This window comes from Candida albicans, chromosome 7 (assembly GCF_000182965.3).
Source record: "Candida albicans SC5314 chromosome 7, complete sequence".
Classification (NCBI taxonomy): Eukaryota; Fungi; Ascomycota; class Pichiomycetes; order Serinales; family Debaryomycetaceae; genus Candida; species Candida albicans.
In genome coordinates this window covers 35,196-51,298 of record NC_032095.1, presented here as the reverse complement: position 1 = coordinate 51,298, position 16,103 = coordinate 35,196, and the positions used below count along the sequence as shown (strand labels likewise).

At 37.7% G+C, this 16,103-nt stretch overlaps 7 protein-coding genes across 7 annotated transcripts; 4 read left to right on the top strand and 3 right to left on the bottom strand. All coding sequences in view use genetic code 12, as the record gives it.

Annotated features, from left to right (window-relative positions):
• Window positions 1–84: 84 nt before the first annotated feature.
• Window positions 85–2,838, top strand: PMR1 (Ca(2+)/Mn(2+)-transporting P-type ATPase; the record flags this gene model as incomplete). The annotated part of the gene is made up of 1 exon (XM_715287.1): window positions 85–2,838. One exon carries the CDS (start codon window positions 85–87, stop codon window positions 2,836–2,838), a length of 2,754 nt encoding a protein of 917 aa, XP_720380.1.
• Window positions 2,839–3,310: 472 nt separating this feature from the next.
• On the top strand, window positions 3,311–4,147 carry CAALFM_C700310CA (uncharacterized protein; the record flags this gene model as incomplete). The annotated part of the gene is made up of 1 exon (XM_715289.1): window positions 3,311–4,147. One exon carries the CDS (start codon window positions 3,311–3,313, stop codon window positions 4,145–4,147), a length of 837 nt encoding a protein of 278 aa, XP_720382.1.
• Window positions 4,148–4,189: 42 nt separating this feature from the next.
• CAALFM_C700300WA (ubiquinone biosynthesis protein) lies at window positions 4,190–4,990 on the bottom strand (the record flags this gene model as incomplete). The annotated part of the gene is made up of 1 exon (XM_715290.1): window positions 4,190–4,990. The coding sequence occupies one exon, from the start codon at window positions 4,988–4,990 to the stop codon at window positions 4,190–4,192; it is 801 nt and encodes a 266-aa protein (XP_720383.1).
• Window positions 4,991–6,196: 1,206 nt separating this feature from the next.
• On the top strand, window positions 6,197–7,920 carry HGT13 (Hgt13p; the record flags this gene model as incomplete). The annotated part of the gene is made up of 2 exons (XM_019475473.1): window positions 6,197–7,582; window positions 7,648–7,920. The coding sequence occupies 2 exons, from the start codon at window positions 6,197–6,199 to the stop codon at window positions 7,918–7,920; spliced, it is 1,659 nt and encodes a 552-aa protein (XP_019331018.1).
• Window positions 7,921–8,131: 211 nt separating this feature from the next.
• On the bottom strand, window positions 8,132–9,712 carry HGT12 (Hgt12p; the record flags this gene model as incomplete). Its single annotated transcript, XM_715292.1, has 1 exon — window positions 8,132–9,712. The coding sequence occupies one exon, from the start codon at window positions 9,710–9,712 to the stop codon at window positions 8,132–8,134; it is 1,581 nt and encodes a 526-aa protein (XP_720385.1).
• Window positions 9,713–11,619: 1,907 nt separating this feature from the next.
• Window positions 11,620–12,792, bottom strand: CAALFM_C700270WA (fluoride transporter; the record flags this gene model as incomplete). The annotated part of the gene is made up of 1 exon (XM_715293.1): window positions 11,620–12,792. One exon carries the CDS (start codon window positions 12,790–12,792, stop codon window positions 11,620–11,622), a length of 1,173 nt encoding a protein of 390 aa, XP_720386.1.
• A 211-nt stretch (window positions 12,793–13,003) lies between these two features.
• CAALFM_C700260CA (uncharacterized protein) lies at window positions 13,004–15,934 on the top strand (the record flags this gene model as incomplete). The annotated part of the gene is made up of 1 exon (XM_715294.1): window positions 13,004–15,934. One exon carries the CDS (start codon window positions 13,004–13,006, stop codon window positions 15,932–15,934), a length of 2,931 nt encoding a protein of 976 aa, XP_720387.1.
• Window positions 15,935–16,103: the final 169 nt, after the last annotated feature.

The window sequence follows — 16,103 nt, the reverse complement described above, 5'->3', positions numbered from 1 at the left end:
TTTTCAGGCCAAGCCTTCTCCTTTTTTTTTTTCGAATTTCTTTATACAAAGCCCAATTATTATAGACATATTGTATACAGTTCAATGAGTGCTAATCCATATGATATAGAGCATAAGTTACCACCACAACGTGCAAACACCCCATCACTCAAGTACTCTCAAAAATCAATTGAAGAAACTGCAGCAGACTTACAAACCGACATCAAATTGGGTTTAACCAATAGTCAGGACGTGTTAAATAGACGATCCATTCATGGAATCAACGAATTAAATGGAGATGAAGAGGAGAGCCTATTGTGGAAATTCATTTCATCATTCTACCAAGATCCTTTGATTTTGCTTTTGATTGGTTCTGCTGTGATTAGTTTTTGGATGGGCAATAAGGATGACGCCATATCGATCACATTAGCCATCACTATAGTTGTAACTGTTGGATTTGTTCAAGAATATAGATCCGAAAAGTCTTTGGAAGCATTAAATAAGTTAGTCCCTGCAGAGGCTAAGTTAACAAGAACTGGAAGCACATCCAGTGTGTTGGCCCAGGTTTTAGTTCCAGGTGATTTGGTCCATTTCTCACAAGGTGACAGAATCCCCGCAGACATTAGATTGACAGAGGCGGTTCATTTAACCATTGATGAAAGTAATTTAACTGGTGAAAACAGGCCCGTGAAAAAGACCGTAGACACGGTTAACTCTTCTGATCCAGCAGTTACAGAAAGAACTGACATTGCATTCATGGGTACATTGGTCAGAGACGGACATGGTAGTGGTATTGTTGTTGCAACAGCAGGTCAAACCGTGTTTGGGTCAGTGTTTGAAATGATGAGCGACATTGAAAAGCCCAAAACCCCATTGCAACAAGCAATGGATAAATTGGGGAAGGACTTGTCGATTTTCAGTTTTATTGTTATTGGTATAATTTGTCTCATTGGGATATTCCAAGGCCGTTCGTGGCTAGACATGTTTCAAATTTCTGTGTCTTTGGCGGTTGCTGCTATTCCTGAAGGGTTACCTATTATTGTTACCGTTACCTTAGCATTGGGTGTGTTACGTATGGCCAGACAAAAGGCAATTGTTAGACGTTTACCAAGTGTTGAAACATTGGGATCTGTCAATGTTATTTGCTCAGACAAAACCGGTACATTAACCCAAAATCACATGACAGTCACCAAAATATGGACAGCCGACTTCAAAGGAAGCTTCAACACCCCCTTTTTGGCAGTAGAAAGACTTGATGACAATACTTTGCATCATCAACTTACATCCAATATGCACAAAGTTTTAGAGTGTGGTAATATTTGTAACAACGCCAGATATTCTACTGAGAGTGAGAAATACGTTGGGAACCCAAGTGATATTGCCCTTGTTGAATGCTTGCCCCATTTTGGTTTGGAAGATATGAGAGGACAGAAACAAAGACTTTATGAATTACCATTTTCTTCAAATAGAAAATACATGGCAGTTTGTGTGCATACTGGCGACATTGAAAAATCCGAAACCATTGCCAAAGGTGCCACCGAGAAAATATTGCAACTTTGTGATCGTTACTATGACGAAAATGGATCCGTGAAACCATTGACAGAAGCTATTGAGGAGTCCATTCACGAAAAGTCTCGTTCGTTGGCAAGAGATGGGTTGAGAGTGTTAGCGTTTGCTAAAAACAATAAGAAATTTGACGAAAAGACAACAGAACCCACAGATTTGGTGTTTTGCGGTTTAATTGGTATGAAAGATCCACCAAGACCAAAAGTGGGACAATCGATCGCAAGGTTAATGCAAGGTGGTGTGCATGTTATTATGATTACTGGAGACTCCCCTACAACTGCAGTAAATATTGCCAGACAAATCGGTATCCCTGTGGTTGGAGACCATGCTGTATTGACAGGTGACCAAATTGATAGTTTGAGTGAAGAAGCCCTTACCAAAGCTATTCACGATGTTTCGGTGTTTGCGAGAACCACTCCGGAGCACAAAGTCACTATTGTGAAAGCTTTGCAAAGAAGAGGCGATATCGTTGCTATGACTGGGGATGGTGTGAATGACGCACCAGCTTTGAAATTGGCTGACATTGGTATAGCAATGGGTAAAAATGGTACAGATGTTGCTAAAGAAGCTGCAGATATGGTTTTGACAGATGACGACTTTTCTACAATCCTTAGTGCTATTGAAGAAGGTAAAGGTATTTTCAACAACATACAGAATTTCATTACTTTCCAATTGAGTACCAGTATTGCTGCATTGACTTTGGTTGCCTTATCTACTTTTTTCGGTTTGCCTAACCCCTTGAATGCTATGCAAATCTTGTGGATTAATATCTTGATGGATGGTCCTCCAGCCCAGTCTCTTGGTGTCGAGCCAGTTGATCACGAAGTTATGAATAAACCTCCAAGAAAACGTAACGATGTGATTCTTACCCAACAGGTTATCAAAAGAGTTTTGCAATCTGCTGCCATTATCATTGTTGGCACCATGTATGTGTTCATTAAAGAGATGACTGACGGTGTGATTACTGCTAGAGACACGACCATGACCTTTACGTGTTTTGTGTTGTTTGATATGTTTAATGCCTTGTCGTGCCGTCATTATTCCAAGCTGATTTTCGAATTGGGAATGACTAATCAAATGTTTAATTTTGCTGTCCTTGGATCATTGATAGGCCAATTTTGTGCCGTTTATGTGCCTTTTTTCCAAAGCATTTTCCAAACAGAGGCTCTAAACTTTGGAGATATTTTGCGTTTGGTTATTTTGACAAGTACTGTATTTGCTGTGGATGAAATTAGAAAGTGGTTACGTAGAAGGAAAACTGTGTATACCAATAACTATAGTTATGGTGTATAGCTTGCAGGAGGGAGGAGGTGAACATGAATAAATAGATAGACTGTATTTGGCTCCATGAAAGGTTTTGGGGAATCTACAGGGAGTTCAGAAAAAAAAAGAATTAATAATGTATCGATTTTCGAGTGGAGAGGGGATTGTAGTATCTTGTAACCCACAAAAGCTGTTTTGATCTCACATCTTTATGTGAATACCCATCATCAAATCCAGAGGTTTTCAATCAGTAGCAAGAATCTACATTGGAAAAAACATTTTCTTTTCCGAGATATTTAATTACGCTTATGTTGTAATTGCGCGGGGCTCAAAAAGTTATTGCCGAGTATTATTATGCCCGGACATTATCTTGCCAAAACAAGTTTTGTTTTTTCTATATATAGAGATCCACATCTAGGTCCTAACATGCAACAGAAGTTTTTTTTCTTTGCTTCACTATAGACATCACCGACTTCTTTGATCGACTGACACAGTCATTACAATGGTTTTCAAATTCACTATAGATAATGTACTTAACAAATACATTCCTCGCAACAGACTTTCAAGACTTCCTCGTCCTATAGCTCGTTTACTAGGTGCACATAAAGATAAACCCGCAGCCGACTATTTCATTTGGTTGGAAATTCTTATTGGAACATTTGCCGGTGTAGCACTTTTGGAAGGGGTATTTAAGAGTCCCAATATATTTAGAGACCGACACCATGCTCCAATGATACTTGCTTCATATGGTGCTTCGGCAATTTTATGTTTTAATGCATCGCAAGTACCCTTAGCACAACCACGAAATGTACTAGTTGGCCATTTTATTGCCTCGGTGATTGGGCTCTGCATCCAAAAGTTGTTTAGTTTAAGCAAAACCGGACAGGATCATTACTGGGCAAGTGGTGCACTAAGTGTCGCTGTTTCAAGTGTTGCAATGTCGATTGGAAACTGCATACACCCGCCCGCAGGCGCATCAGCTCTTTTGCCCAGCATCGATGAGCAGGTTCGTGAGATGAGCTGGTGGTTTCTACCAGTTCAGTTAGTATCAAGTGTGTTGATTTTATCTGTTGCATGCATAACCGGGAATGTAATACGGCGTTACCCAGTATACTGGTGGACACCTGCTGATTTAGGTGGGGAAAAAGAAAACAATCTTGAAGCTGACATTGAAGAAGAGTCAAAAGAAAAGCCCGACAGTATACTGATTGAGCCAGGAATAAAGACAATATTTATTTCAAGTGATAAAATTGTTGTTCCTGAAGAACTAGACTTAGACGAAATAGATATAGATTGGTTGGACAGTTTAAAATCGAAATTGAAACAACTCGAAGACTAATATATATAGTATTTAGAATAATCTATGCATGAGATATCACAATTATTTTTTACTCTGTATTTGTTCAACCGTGACCACACCTTCAAACTCTTTATCGTCTAATGCATCATATAAAGACTCTGCAACTTGTTCAGTTGAGACCACTGGCCTAACGAGGTCTCCTGCTATATGTTTCCCAACAATACATTCTTTTAACCCAACACCAAATCTCAAACCCCGTAATAAAACATCTCTTGTTGTTAGTCCACCCTCGTGAGTTTCATCATACATTGCTCCCGGTCTCAAAAATATACTCCGTAACCCCTTTTTACAGCTTAATTCAAATTCAGCCTCCCTTTTCGTAGTGATATATTCTTCAGGAACTAATGGGGGAACTTTGTCAGCAGACACATAAACAAAGTTGCGTGGAGGTTCAGCCTTGGATTTAATATAGTTGTCAGCCAATACGACTGCTGAATCACGCTGAATTGCAGCGTATGTACTCTTCACGTTATCTTTTTGCATTGGGTTGCTTCCCATTATATTGTTTGCCAAGTTTTGGATATCACTCAAAAAATTAAAGTTTGAATTCATGGCCTTTTTATATGATTGGTTTTCAAACAATATACCTATTGAATGAACAATGGTACTATAATTTTTCAACTTATCTTGATATGTCAATGGCTGGAAAATATCGGCCTGTTCCCAATTTACTTTGGCAACCCATGGTTGGTGTACTACTGCTTCAGGTGGTTCACCATGTCTGGAAAAAGATGTCACATCATAGCCTCTTCGAACTCCCACCTCACATATTTTACGTCCAAGAAACCCGTTTCCACCAAATACTGCAATTGATTTTACCATGCTTTTCAAGTGGTTGAATAAATTGTGGTAGTGATCAATCTTTTTTTTTCATGCTCCTTAAGATCGTATAATGAGCTATAAAAGTAGCTTTACGTGCAAAGCCCAAAATAAGTAAGTACCACTCACAATACCACTAGTGATGGGGGTGGAAAGCTCATGGACTTTGTTAAGTAGCTTATAGTGAATAGCCATCCCAAAACAAAAATTGGTACGGCTCGTAAATACATGGCTAGCAAATCATTCTATGAAAACCGGACTATTTGTATTTTACGTCATTGCGGTGTTTTGTGACAACAAGAACTAAGTCAACCAATCAGGGACAATTCGCGAAGTTGTAGCAACAATAGGTCACCTCCGAATACAATAGAGAAAAGTGAGCTTGTTTCAATATTCAATTTCATGTCTTAGCGGGTATGACTTTTTCCCACTGTAAAACACGAAATAAAGTTGACGAATCACGAAAATCGTTCGATCACGAAATTGTCTTGACTCTGCTAAACAATTAAATTAAGACGTATGACAGGAAGAGCAAAAGCAAAACAAAGAGCGAATAATGCTTATTTTTTTTGTTTGCTCTCTAGATCTTAAAAGTGGAATTGACAACTAATTTAGACTTGCAGAGTGTTTAAACAAACCAACTCAAAACAATGTGGGGGAGAAGTTCATGTCCTTTAATTTCCCCACACGTACAAACAAATTACAAGGCAATTCCAATGGCACCATGTTACAATAATGTTTAAGAGTGTTTGCTTCATGTCATGTTGGCAAAGAAAAAAAAAATATTTTACCTTACATTTAATCCGAACACTCGTCAGACACACTTGGGTTTCAAACCTGTTTTCTGGAATAACCCCAAAAATTTGGTTGGCCCAACTAGTTTAGCGTACTTGAATGGTGTCTATTGCCGAGGATTCGTAAGCGTGGTATATGTCAATGCACCTTTGTGTGATTTCTAAGTCAATATCTTCCCCCCACCCCATCCTGCAAGTCTGCAAAAAAAAAAAAAAAATGTGTTTGGAAATCGTACTGACGTAATAACTGCAAAGTTTTGGGAAGCATTGTTAAGTAAACAGGTTATGCAAGACTTTGTTTTGGTTTTGCCCTACAGGATATGAAAGCAAATGCTATTCCAGCAATGGTAATTTTCTAAAGTATAAATAGTACACTAAAGAACCCCACCACCATGCTAGATTTCTTGCTGGAAGAATGGAATCCAACAACAAAATGGAAAAAGAAAGCTCACTTGAAAATTCGAGAAATTCCTCGATAAATGAATTTGATGATTCCACTTTGTCTAACAAGGTACACACATTTTTGGGATACTCGGGTACCCGATTAAATTTTATTATATCTACTTTTGCTGGTGTTGGATTCTTTTTATTTGGGTACGATCAAAGTTTAATTGGAAGTTTATTAACATTGCCCAATTTTGAAGAAACGTTTCCCTCTATTCTGGGTCCCGACGATGGTGTTCTCCAAGGTACTGTTGTGAGTATTTACGAAATAGGATGTTTTGCTGGAGCTATTGCAACAATCTATTGTGGAAACAAATTTGGGCGTATCAAGTGTATGCTTATTGGGTGTATCATTATAATCATCGGAGCTGCCCTCCAAGCTAGTGCTTTTTCAGTGGGTCATTTTATTGTTGCTAGAATCGTCACTGGTGTTGGTACTGGGTTTATGACATCGACAGTTCCAGTTTGGCAGTCTGAGTTATCCCGAGCAACCACTAGAGGTAAACTTATTATGTTGATGGGGAGTTTGATCACTGCAGGTGTAGCCACTGCTTATTGGGTCGATTTTGGCTTTTACTTTGTCAGTGAGAACGACCCCAAAGGTATTTCATGGAGACTTCCAATTATATTACAAGTAATTTTTCCAATGATGTTGCTAAGTGTTATTTTCAAAGTACCCGAATCTCCACGTTGGTTAATGTCCAAGAAAAGAGTTCGCGAAGCAAGAATAGTGTTTTCTGCAATCTATAACTTGCCAGAAAATGACAGCGAAGTGACCAGTCAGTTGGCAGAGATTCAAAGTGCATTAGAATTAGAAGAAGCCGAGTCTGCTGGATTTAATATTAGGGAATTGGTGAAACAGGGCCCAACAAGAAACTTTCAGAGATTAAGTTTGGCCTGCTGGTCACAAATTTTCCAACAAATATCTGGAATAAATTTGATTACCTATTATGCCGGTACTATTTTTGAAAAATACATCCACATGTCGCCATTCAATGCTAGAATTTTAGCGGCCTGTAACGGGACTGAATACTTTTTGGCTTCATTATTGGGTATTGTTTTTATTGAAAGAGTTGGAAGACGGAAGTTATTGTTTTTCGGAGCCATTGGCCAAGCTTTGACTATGATGGCATTGACCATTGCTACATGGCAAGCAGATAAACAAAGAGCAGAAAACGGAGGTGGGACTGGCGCAGGTATTGCTGCAGCTGTGTTTCTATTTGTATTTAATTCTGTTTTTGGAGTGCTGTATTTGGGAGGCACATGGTTATTGCCAACTGAAGTTTCATCTTTACAATTAAGAGCAGCCACGGCAGCGTTATCAACGTCGTGCAACTGGCTTTTCAACTTTATGGTTGTATGTATTAAGTTTTCTTTTCTTCTTGTTCAAGGTTTAAATTTCAGCATACTAACGTTTTCTAGGTTATGATTACTCCAGTTGCTTTCCAAAATATTGGTTATTACACCTATACGATTTTTGCGTGTATCAACATTTTGATAGCACCAATGATTTATATATTCTACCCAGAAACTTCAGGAAGAACATTGGAAGAATTGGATATAATTTTCAGTAAGACCCCAATTTGGAAACCATGGGAAGTTGTTGCCATAGAGAAAGAGACACCGAAACGTGACTTCACAAAGGATGTTGAAAAACCATTCACAGAACATATAGATCATGTAGAACTGGATTAATACAGGGTCGACAAATTTCTGAATATCCCAGACTATTTTATAATTCACCTTTATATTTTATAATATACATTTTCCTACATTTAAAGTGCGGGCCATATAGTTAGGTTCCAGTACTTTTTATCCTTTTACATTAAAATAACTGCGAATTATGAAAAATAATCTTTATTTAAAAAATAAGTAATAAAGTAGAACTAAAAACTATAAACTGTCATTAAACGGAATTTTCATCAACTTCAACCATTTCGGCTTTTCCATCAGAAGAGATGTGCTCAATATCGCCATCATCTCTAAATGCGTGGACACTAGGAACAAATCCTTTAGATTGCCAAGCGTGATCAACTTTCAAGTACAATTCATCAACTTGTTCTAATGTAAGACTCTTGGTTTCGTAAACCATAAAGTATGCAAACAACCCACCAATGACGTTACATCCACCCCAAATGAAAAACACCTTTGAACCCAAGTCGGCGTTCCCTTTACCTGAATCAACCATATAAGGAGTAGCATAACCAATACCGAAATTCCAAAGCCAGTTACTTGCGGTACACAAGGAGATTGATTTCAGTCTCACGTTCAAAGCAAAGGATTCACCACAAATAGCCCAACAAAGAGGTCCCCAAGTTGCTGCGAAACCAGCAATGAAAATACAACTGAAAGCAACTAAACATTGATTTGCAGCATGACTGCTAGCAGCAACACCAACAATGGCAACAATCAATTGGGAGACAGCCATAACAACACTACCGGCCATCAACAATGGTCTTCTACCCCAGGTTTCAACCAAAATAATACCCGGCACAGTCATACCAACATTAACAATATTAGTGGCAAGTTGGATAAGGAAAGGATCTTCAATACCAGAACGCTTGAAGAATTGAGTACCATAGTAGAAGATGAAATTAATACCAGTAAGTTGTTGCAAAGCTTGGATGGCAACCCCAGTGAATAATCTGTGGTGTTGTTTGTTAACGTTTTTGAAAACTTGGGTCCAAGAAGAAGTGGCATATTTGGATTCGAAATCAAAGTTTGCTTTAATGTCATCGTATTCCAGCACCAAATCTGGGTGATCAACAGGCAAGTTTCTAATTCTTCTCAAAGAATCTTTAGCTTTAGTTTCTTCAGACTTGGAAACCCAGTATCTTGGGGTTTCTGGGAGAAACAAGAAACCAATACCCAAAATCAATGCCCACAAAAATTGAATACCAATGGGTATTCTATAGGAACCAGAGTCTTTTCTACCTTGGGAACCCTTGTTGGCACAAGCAGCAATTAAAAGACCCCAGGTGATCATCCATTGGTATGAAGCAGTGACAGCACCTCTAGCCCACTTTGGTGTTGTTTCCGAAATATAATTAGGAATAACAGATGAAATTAAACCAACACCAGTACCGGCAATGGCTCTACCTGCAATAAGCAATTTCTTTTCAGTGGCAACAGTTTGTAAAAGAACTCCCAAGTTAAAAACAATCAAAGTAGATAAAATCAATGTCCATCTACGACCAATTCTATCGGAAAACAATGGGGCAATCAAGGAACCAACAAAAGTACCGACTGATAAAATGGAGACAATAAGGGAACTTTCACCAGAAGTGAAATCGGTTTTGTTGTTGGGGAATCTGGCTTTAACGTAGTCCATAGACAATACACCAGAAATAGTACCAGTGTCGTAACCAAACAAAAACCCACCAAAAGCAGCAAACATACCGATTAAAATACCTCTGGCAGCGGAACCAGAAGTGTGTTCGTCAAAATTGACATAGCTTTTCATAAGAGCTTGGATATTTGCACTCATCTTTGTAAAAATAATGCAAGTATAAACAATAGAAGGAGAACTTCAGATGAATGTGGGAATAGAAACAAAACAGTTCCTTCAGTGGCAGGAAAAGGTCGACTATTTATAGATTTTTATTTATTCAATGAAGGCAATTTCGTGTCTATCATTTATTCTGCCTTCTCCACTTCGAAATTGAGTCCATTCTTCTGTGAAGTTAATTGATTTACATATATTGTACAAAAATTTGTTCGTAAGTAGAACGAGACAGTACACAAAAATAAACATTCAAGTCTATTTTAAATTGTCGTGGTGCCAATAAGCAATAACGATCTAAAAAAATGTCTCCAGCAAACATGTTACACAAACACCAAGTTCTGGAAAAATTAAAACTGGGGATTTTGTGTAATGTGTGTTCAGCCTTCAAGTTGGCGAAGAAAAATTTTTCCAGTCCACCATTAGATTTAGGCCAGAGCAAGAGATGAACAAAGTACTAGACAAAGGAGGCCAGTGACAAAAGCTATGGTTTTATTGTAAATGGCTTCTCTTAATTTTTCGAAATACATAATGTAAGGAGACGAGGCTGAAGCCAAACCCCTCTTTTCATTAACGAAATGGTACGATGCTCAACGAAATGTCGTTACCAAATTTCATTTGAATAATTTCTGGGTTTTGTGTTTTTTATGGAGAGAACAATTTAAATTGTTTATTTAGTTAGACATCCGTACAGTTGGCTCATAACATAAGGCTGGAAAAAGTTTTTTATGCCAGACCACATAAATTACATTGCGGGGTGAACGGCACTTGACAAAAAAAAAAAATGGGGATACAAAATTGTTCGATCCAACATACACTCACAAACTAGTGCCTCGTTGAAGTGGTCATACAAATGTCCTCTGAAATAATCACCTAATCCCTGGAGGAAATGGTTGGGGAGAAAAAAAAAACCACTCCTTTCATTGTTGTCGAAAAAATTAACTTGAAACGTTTGCAATTATCCTAAACTAAATTTTGTGCCATTGTCTAAAAAGCTAATGTGGAGACATAGCCAATCAAGAAAAAAAAATGAGCAATAACATGGAAAAACTTCTTGCCAATAAAAATTAATCCCCAGCCCCAAAGGTTCAAAACACGAACAATTCAAGCTGAGGGGTGGCAAGCTAAAATAATCAACAAAAAGTCGTGATCATTTATTGGTTCACCCGCACTGCAGAGTGAGTTAATCCGTAACCCCAATAATTCTTGAGTATACCAATCTTTTTTTTGTGGTTCGAAATGCAATATGCAACTGGCTAGATTCATTCTCCTTCCTAATGTCGGAAAAAAATGAAATTTACGAAAAGTTTACTTTTGACGTCGTATTGAGAGATTCACCAAATCTATACAGAATTACAATACCCTAACCAGAGCCTGATAATACTACAAGATTAAACTGTAACTAACTTGATATATTTTCCCTAAAAATTTTGACCCTAGTTTTTGTTGAGCAGGATGGGCAGCAAGTTTCTCCGCATTGATAAAAATCACCAAGAAAATTTTTTTTCTCATTCGGATTATAGTAATTCCAAGTGTGCAGAAAAAAATTTTTTTTTCCGTGTAGAGCAATATACACGAGCAAGAATATTCCACAAAATCTACAAAAACCAAAATACCTCATGTTGTGTTAATCTTATCCAATCATACGTTTGTATCGAAAAATGTCTTAACCTGTTTGTTGCGTATATGCATTTCCATAAAGAGATGTTGAATTAGACGTCCGTTTTTCCGGTATTATGAGATAAGCCTTAGATTTTTTTATTACACTAATAGTCCTAGATAGAGTGGGGTAAGTAGTTTATCCATGTAGATCGATTGTTCAAAACAATTAAAGCTTCGTATATTTTCTGGAATAACACATAGTCCTACTGGGTATGTCGAAGCACATATTTTCAGTCAAGTCCAACACTCCAATTATAAGAACCCAAAATAAGAACAACACCCGCAAAACAAACCAATATTGATATCGTTCCATACCTATAGCTGAATAACGTTTTCAACCCAAATAGCTCTACCACAAATGTACTCACAGTCGTCAAACCACCACAAAAACCATCATCTAATCCTTCTAAAACATGTAATGCAATGGTATTAGTGACAATATGTCCTTTACCGCCAGGCAATTTACCTCTTGCCAAAAGTGTGAACACCGCAAGTAGTAACGTTCCTAGAAAATTGGCAGTAAATGTACCAAGCGGAAAGTTTGAAACCTTATTATTCAAAAACTTGGACAAGTAGTATCTTAAAAGAGCGCCAAACGGAGCGAAAAGCATCGAGAATGTCCAACTTCTCCAACTACCTTGTTTCTTAACCCCAATTAAAATACAAGTTATCACCACAAGAACAACACCCAATATCATTGAGGTGAGCTCCAACACCTTGTAAATACGCTTGGTAACTAGTGGTAAATAATTATCCACAACGGCCAGAAACTGTTTCCCCATATGGAACCCCATGATCGACAATCCAAATTGTGCTAGTATCACGGCAAGAAATTGCATAATACCATAGGCACCATTGGGATAGTGATGGCGCACACCAATATCAGTGTCTGCTGCTTTATTGAAAGCCTCTAGTATTACCGAGGAAAACGACGAGACTGTTCCGCAAAACCCCGTTGTAAGACCAGTGTAAACAGGAATTGCTCCTTTGTTAGGATAATCTTTCTCCTCTAACAACCTAATCCAAAAAACTTCACCATCAATGGCCAATCCCATAACCACACATGCTGCAAAATTGGCCCAAATCACACCAGATAGGAAAGACCCACTATAAGTCGTAAGCAGCATCAACCCTTTACGAACTAACACACCCCAAATTGCGCCATGGACTATATTTAGTATGACTGGATAGTATTTTTGAGTTTTGTCGAGAAACCGAGTTGCCGTAGTCTTTTTTTCATAGTTGAATCCCTCAGGCAATGCACTGGAAATTGACTCAGCTTCAATATCTACCAAATCACTCTGTATCGTTCGTCTTCTTGCAAGCTGTTGATACTGTTGCTGTTGCTCATCGGTTTCTTCTATACTAGAACTTTGCGATTCAGATACAAGTGGTGCAACCATGTATATTGGACTAAAGAATGATAGTATATAGTAAAAGATATGAGTAATTTTCCAGCTTCAATTTTTTTCGGGTGATGAGAACTTTTTGGGCTTTCACACACACATCAAGTTGATAAGCAATATTTTGGTGGTGAGTGATTAAACAGCAAAAAAAAATAATAATAATATAAATCACCAGCTCTCAAGTAATCGTGAACATTCATGCACAATCATGAAACCATTTTGGATATATATTTTTCTATTTATACTAAGTAGTGTTGGTGCCAATGAATCTACTACATCCACATCATCATCGGTGGAACCTGCACCAACACCTTCGACTTTAGTTGACATACTATCAGAACGTCCACAGTTTTCGTATTTTCTTCGACTTCTACAGCGACAAGGAATGATACCGACACTAAACCAAATGGAAAATGTTACTTTATTAGCCCCAATAAATCTGGCATTTGTTGGAAAAAAAAGTATCGATTGGGATAACAATAGTTTAAATAGGTATATTGTCAATCAAAAACTTCGTGTTGGATTATTGGGCAAGTCAGAATCAGTTTATCAAACATTATATAGGGTGGGCAATACCAACTATCTGATAGCAGTAAGTCCAGATTTTGAGAGTTTGGAGTATGTGATTGATGAGGTGTCTTATATTGTGGAAGAAGATATCTATGCAAAACACCAGCATTCTTATATTCAAGGCATCGACCAATTGTTACCAGAAAAACCAACTATTTGTGATGTTCTAATGAATAACACCAACCCTGAAATATCGTTATTCAGTAAGATTTTTCAACTGCTATTTATAGATACTGACGAGCAACAAGTACAGAGTAAAAAGAAGAAGAAGAAGAAGAAACACAAGAAACCTAAAAAGACCAAATTACCACCTTTACCCAACTCATGCAAAGAGTTTCTTAATGGAACAGGAACCATATTGGTGCCATCCAACAAGGTTTTGAAAAATTCGTTGACAGATATACAATTACAGTATTATTTAGCAAATAGTGATTTTGCAAGGTATGCAACTACCACAGACGCGGTATTTGAAATTAAACACGATGTTATGAGTTTACTTCAAAGTCTTATGTTTCCTGCATTGATTGTAGGTTCCAATAACACCAATTCTAAAATAAAATCAAATTTGGGGAGTAGCCATAAATTCAAGCTCAAAGACGGTCATGTGGAAGTTGATAAAGTGGCAGTAACTGAAAGTCATGTCTCTGCTGATGGTGTCATTCATATTTTCAAGGAGACAGATCTGCTTTTTGAACAGCTCAACATCGCAACAGCGGAGATGATTGCAAGGAAATCTTTGTATGCTTTGCATTACTCAAATTTTGTTGATGAGCTTTATTTCCGATCTCTTGGCCACCTTGTCGATGGGTCGAGCCAAAACCAATCCATTTTCCTTGATGTAAATCAGAGGGATGACGTTGAAGACGATGACGTGGAAGCGTCAGTGGCTTCCTTTAGCTCCAAACAAAACATATTGTACCAATTTGTTGACGGTAAAGTAGCGATTCATGATACTATGCATTCCTTGCTTGATACCAAACTTTGTTCAAAGAAGAAAATAGGTGGGTGCTTCAAGTTAAAGTTCTCAATTTCAAACGGGAAGAACAATATAACAGTTAATGATGAGGTACACATTCAAGCGTATACCCCGATTGCAAATGAGAGTGTTGTATTTGTGGCCAATGGAGAAATCACCCCACCAGTTAATCTTAAACATTCTTTGGGTGACTTGATTTCAAGTGGAGCTGTACATAGACATTTGGAGAATATTGAAATTGACCAAGGCAGTTGTTTGAAAACTTTGGAGTACATCAACCGTTTTGGATTGTCTTCTTTGCGTGATAATGATGAAGGGTATTCTATATTTTTGCCATGCGGCACCACTGACACAAAGGGTACATGGAAAGATTTGGGGTTGATCTTAACATATTTAGAGAGAAATCCTCATATGCTCGAAATGGTAGTCAAAAGCATGTTTATGGAAGGAGTGGTGTATTCAGATTTTACTTCACATAAAACACTAAAAGACTTGAACGGAAACCAGGTTAAATTCAAAAGTCGCAATATCACAAATGATGCAAACGAGGCTACGTTGAACAACACTCAACTTTCTTTCCCGTTGAACTCGGACTTGCTCTTCCAACAAGGTGTGATCCATGTGACAAACAAAGTTTTTTTCCCTGATGATTTTGAGGTCCCAATTGAAGAATTGATCAAGACCACATATGATTCAAATTTCCCTAGCTTTTTTATGTGGGATATTTTAAAAATGTATCCCAATATAAATAAGGTGATTACCGGGAAGCAGCCTTATTCTTTATTGATTCCAACAGCAGAGTCTTTGAAAGACTTTAATATCACCACCTCAATGAAGGATCTATTGCGATTCATTGACTTTCATTTGATACCAAACAGTGAAGTCACAAAAATTCTCGATTGCATATCAGGAGAGGGATATAATAATTCTGTTATCAAAACGAACTTATCAGAAGGTGGCTTAACATGTAAACACAAACCTCAAACAAACAAGGTAATGTTACAGTTGCACAAACTAAACACAATATCAACTGTTTCTTACAACAAGGATCAAGAGGTGAGATTACTTAGTCATGGGTGCACCAAGAAATATCAAAGTGGAACAGACCAATTATCGTGTGTATTCTTGATTCAAAAGCCATTGAACCTTGACTGGTTTGAGAACCCCAAAAACGGAGACAACTTTTTACATGTGCACTTGGGATTGGTCAGTGTTGGTGTGGGTGTCATTTTAGGATTAATAATATTTGGTGGTGTCATGGTTGGTTTGATGTTTTGTATTGGAAAAAGAGAAAAGAATAACAATAAAGACGATTTCGAGTTTCCTAGACCAGACTCCGGGTTCATGAGTGTTTTGACAGATGATGACGAGTACGTTCCTTACGATAGAGGCTATGAGACAGACGTTGACGTTTTGCGAACAGAAACTGATGCATTGCTTCCCAGTCACATGAAAAGAAAAAAGCGTGTTAAAAAGCCAGATTATGGGTCTACAAAACAGGGAAGTAATGGTGTTACGTTACCGAGAGACATAGGCGATATCAGAAGCACATTGAACCGTGAAAGAAATCTCCCAGGTTATTCACAGTATTGACGTGGTTTATAGGATAAGTAGATTTAATCCGAGACTGCATAGAAACTGTAAATGTAAAAACGGGTGTGAAAATGTTTTGGCACTTGATTTTGAAAACAACAAAAGAAAAAAAAAAAAAACACCAAAAACTTTGGGAATCCTTCTTGCTGTGCCAAACAATTTAAGCATT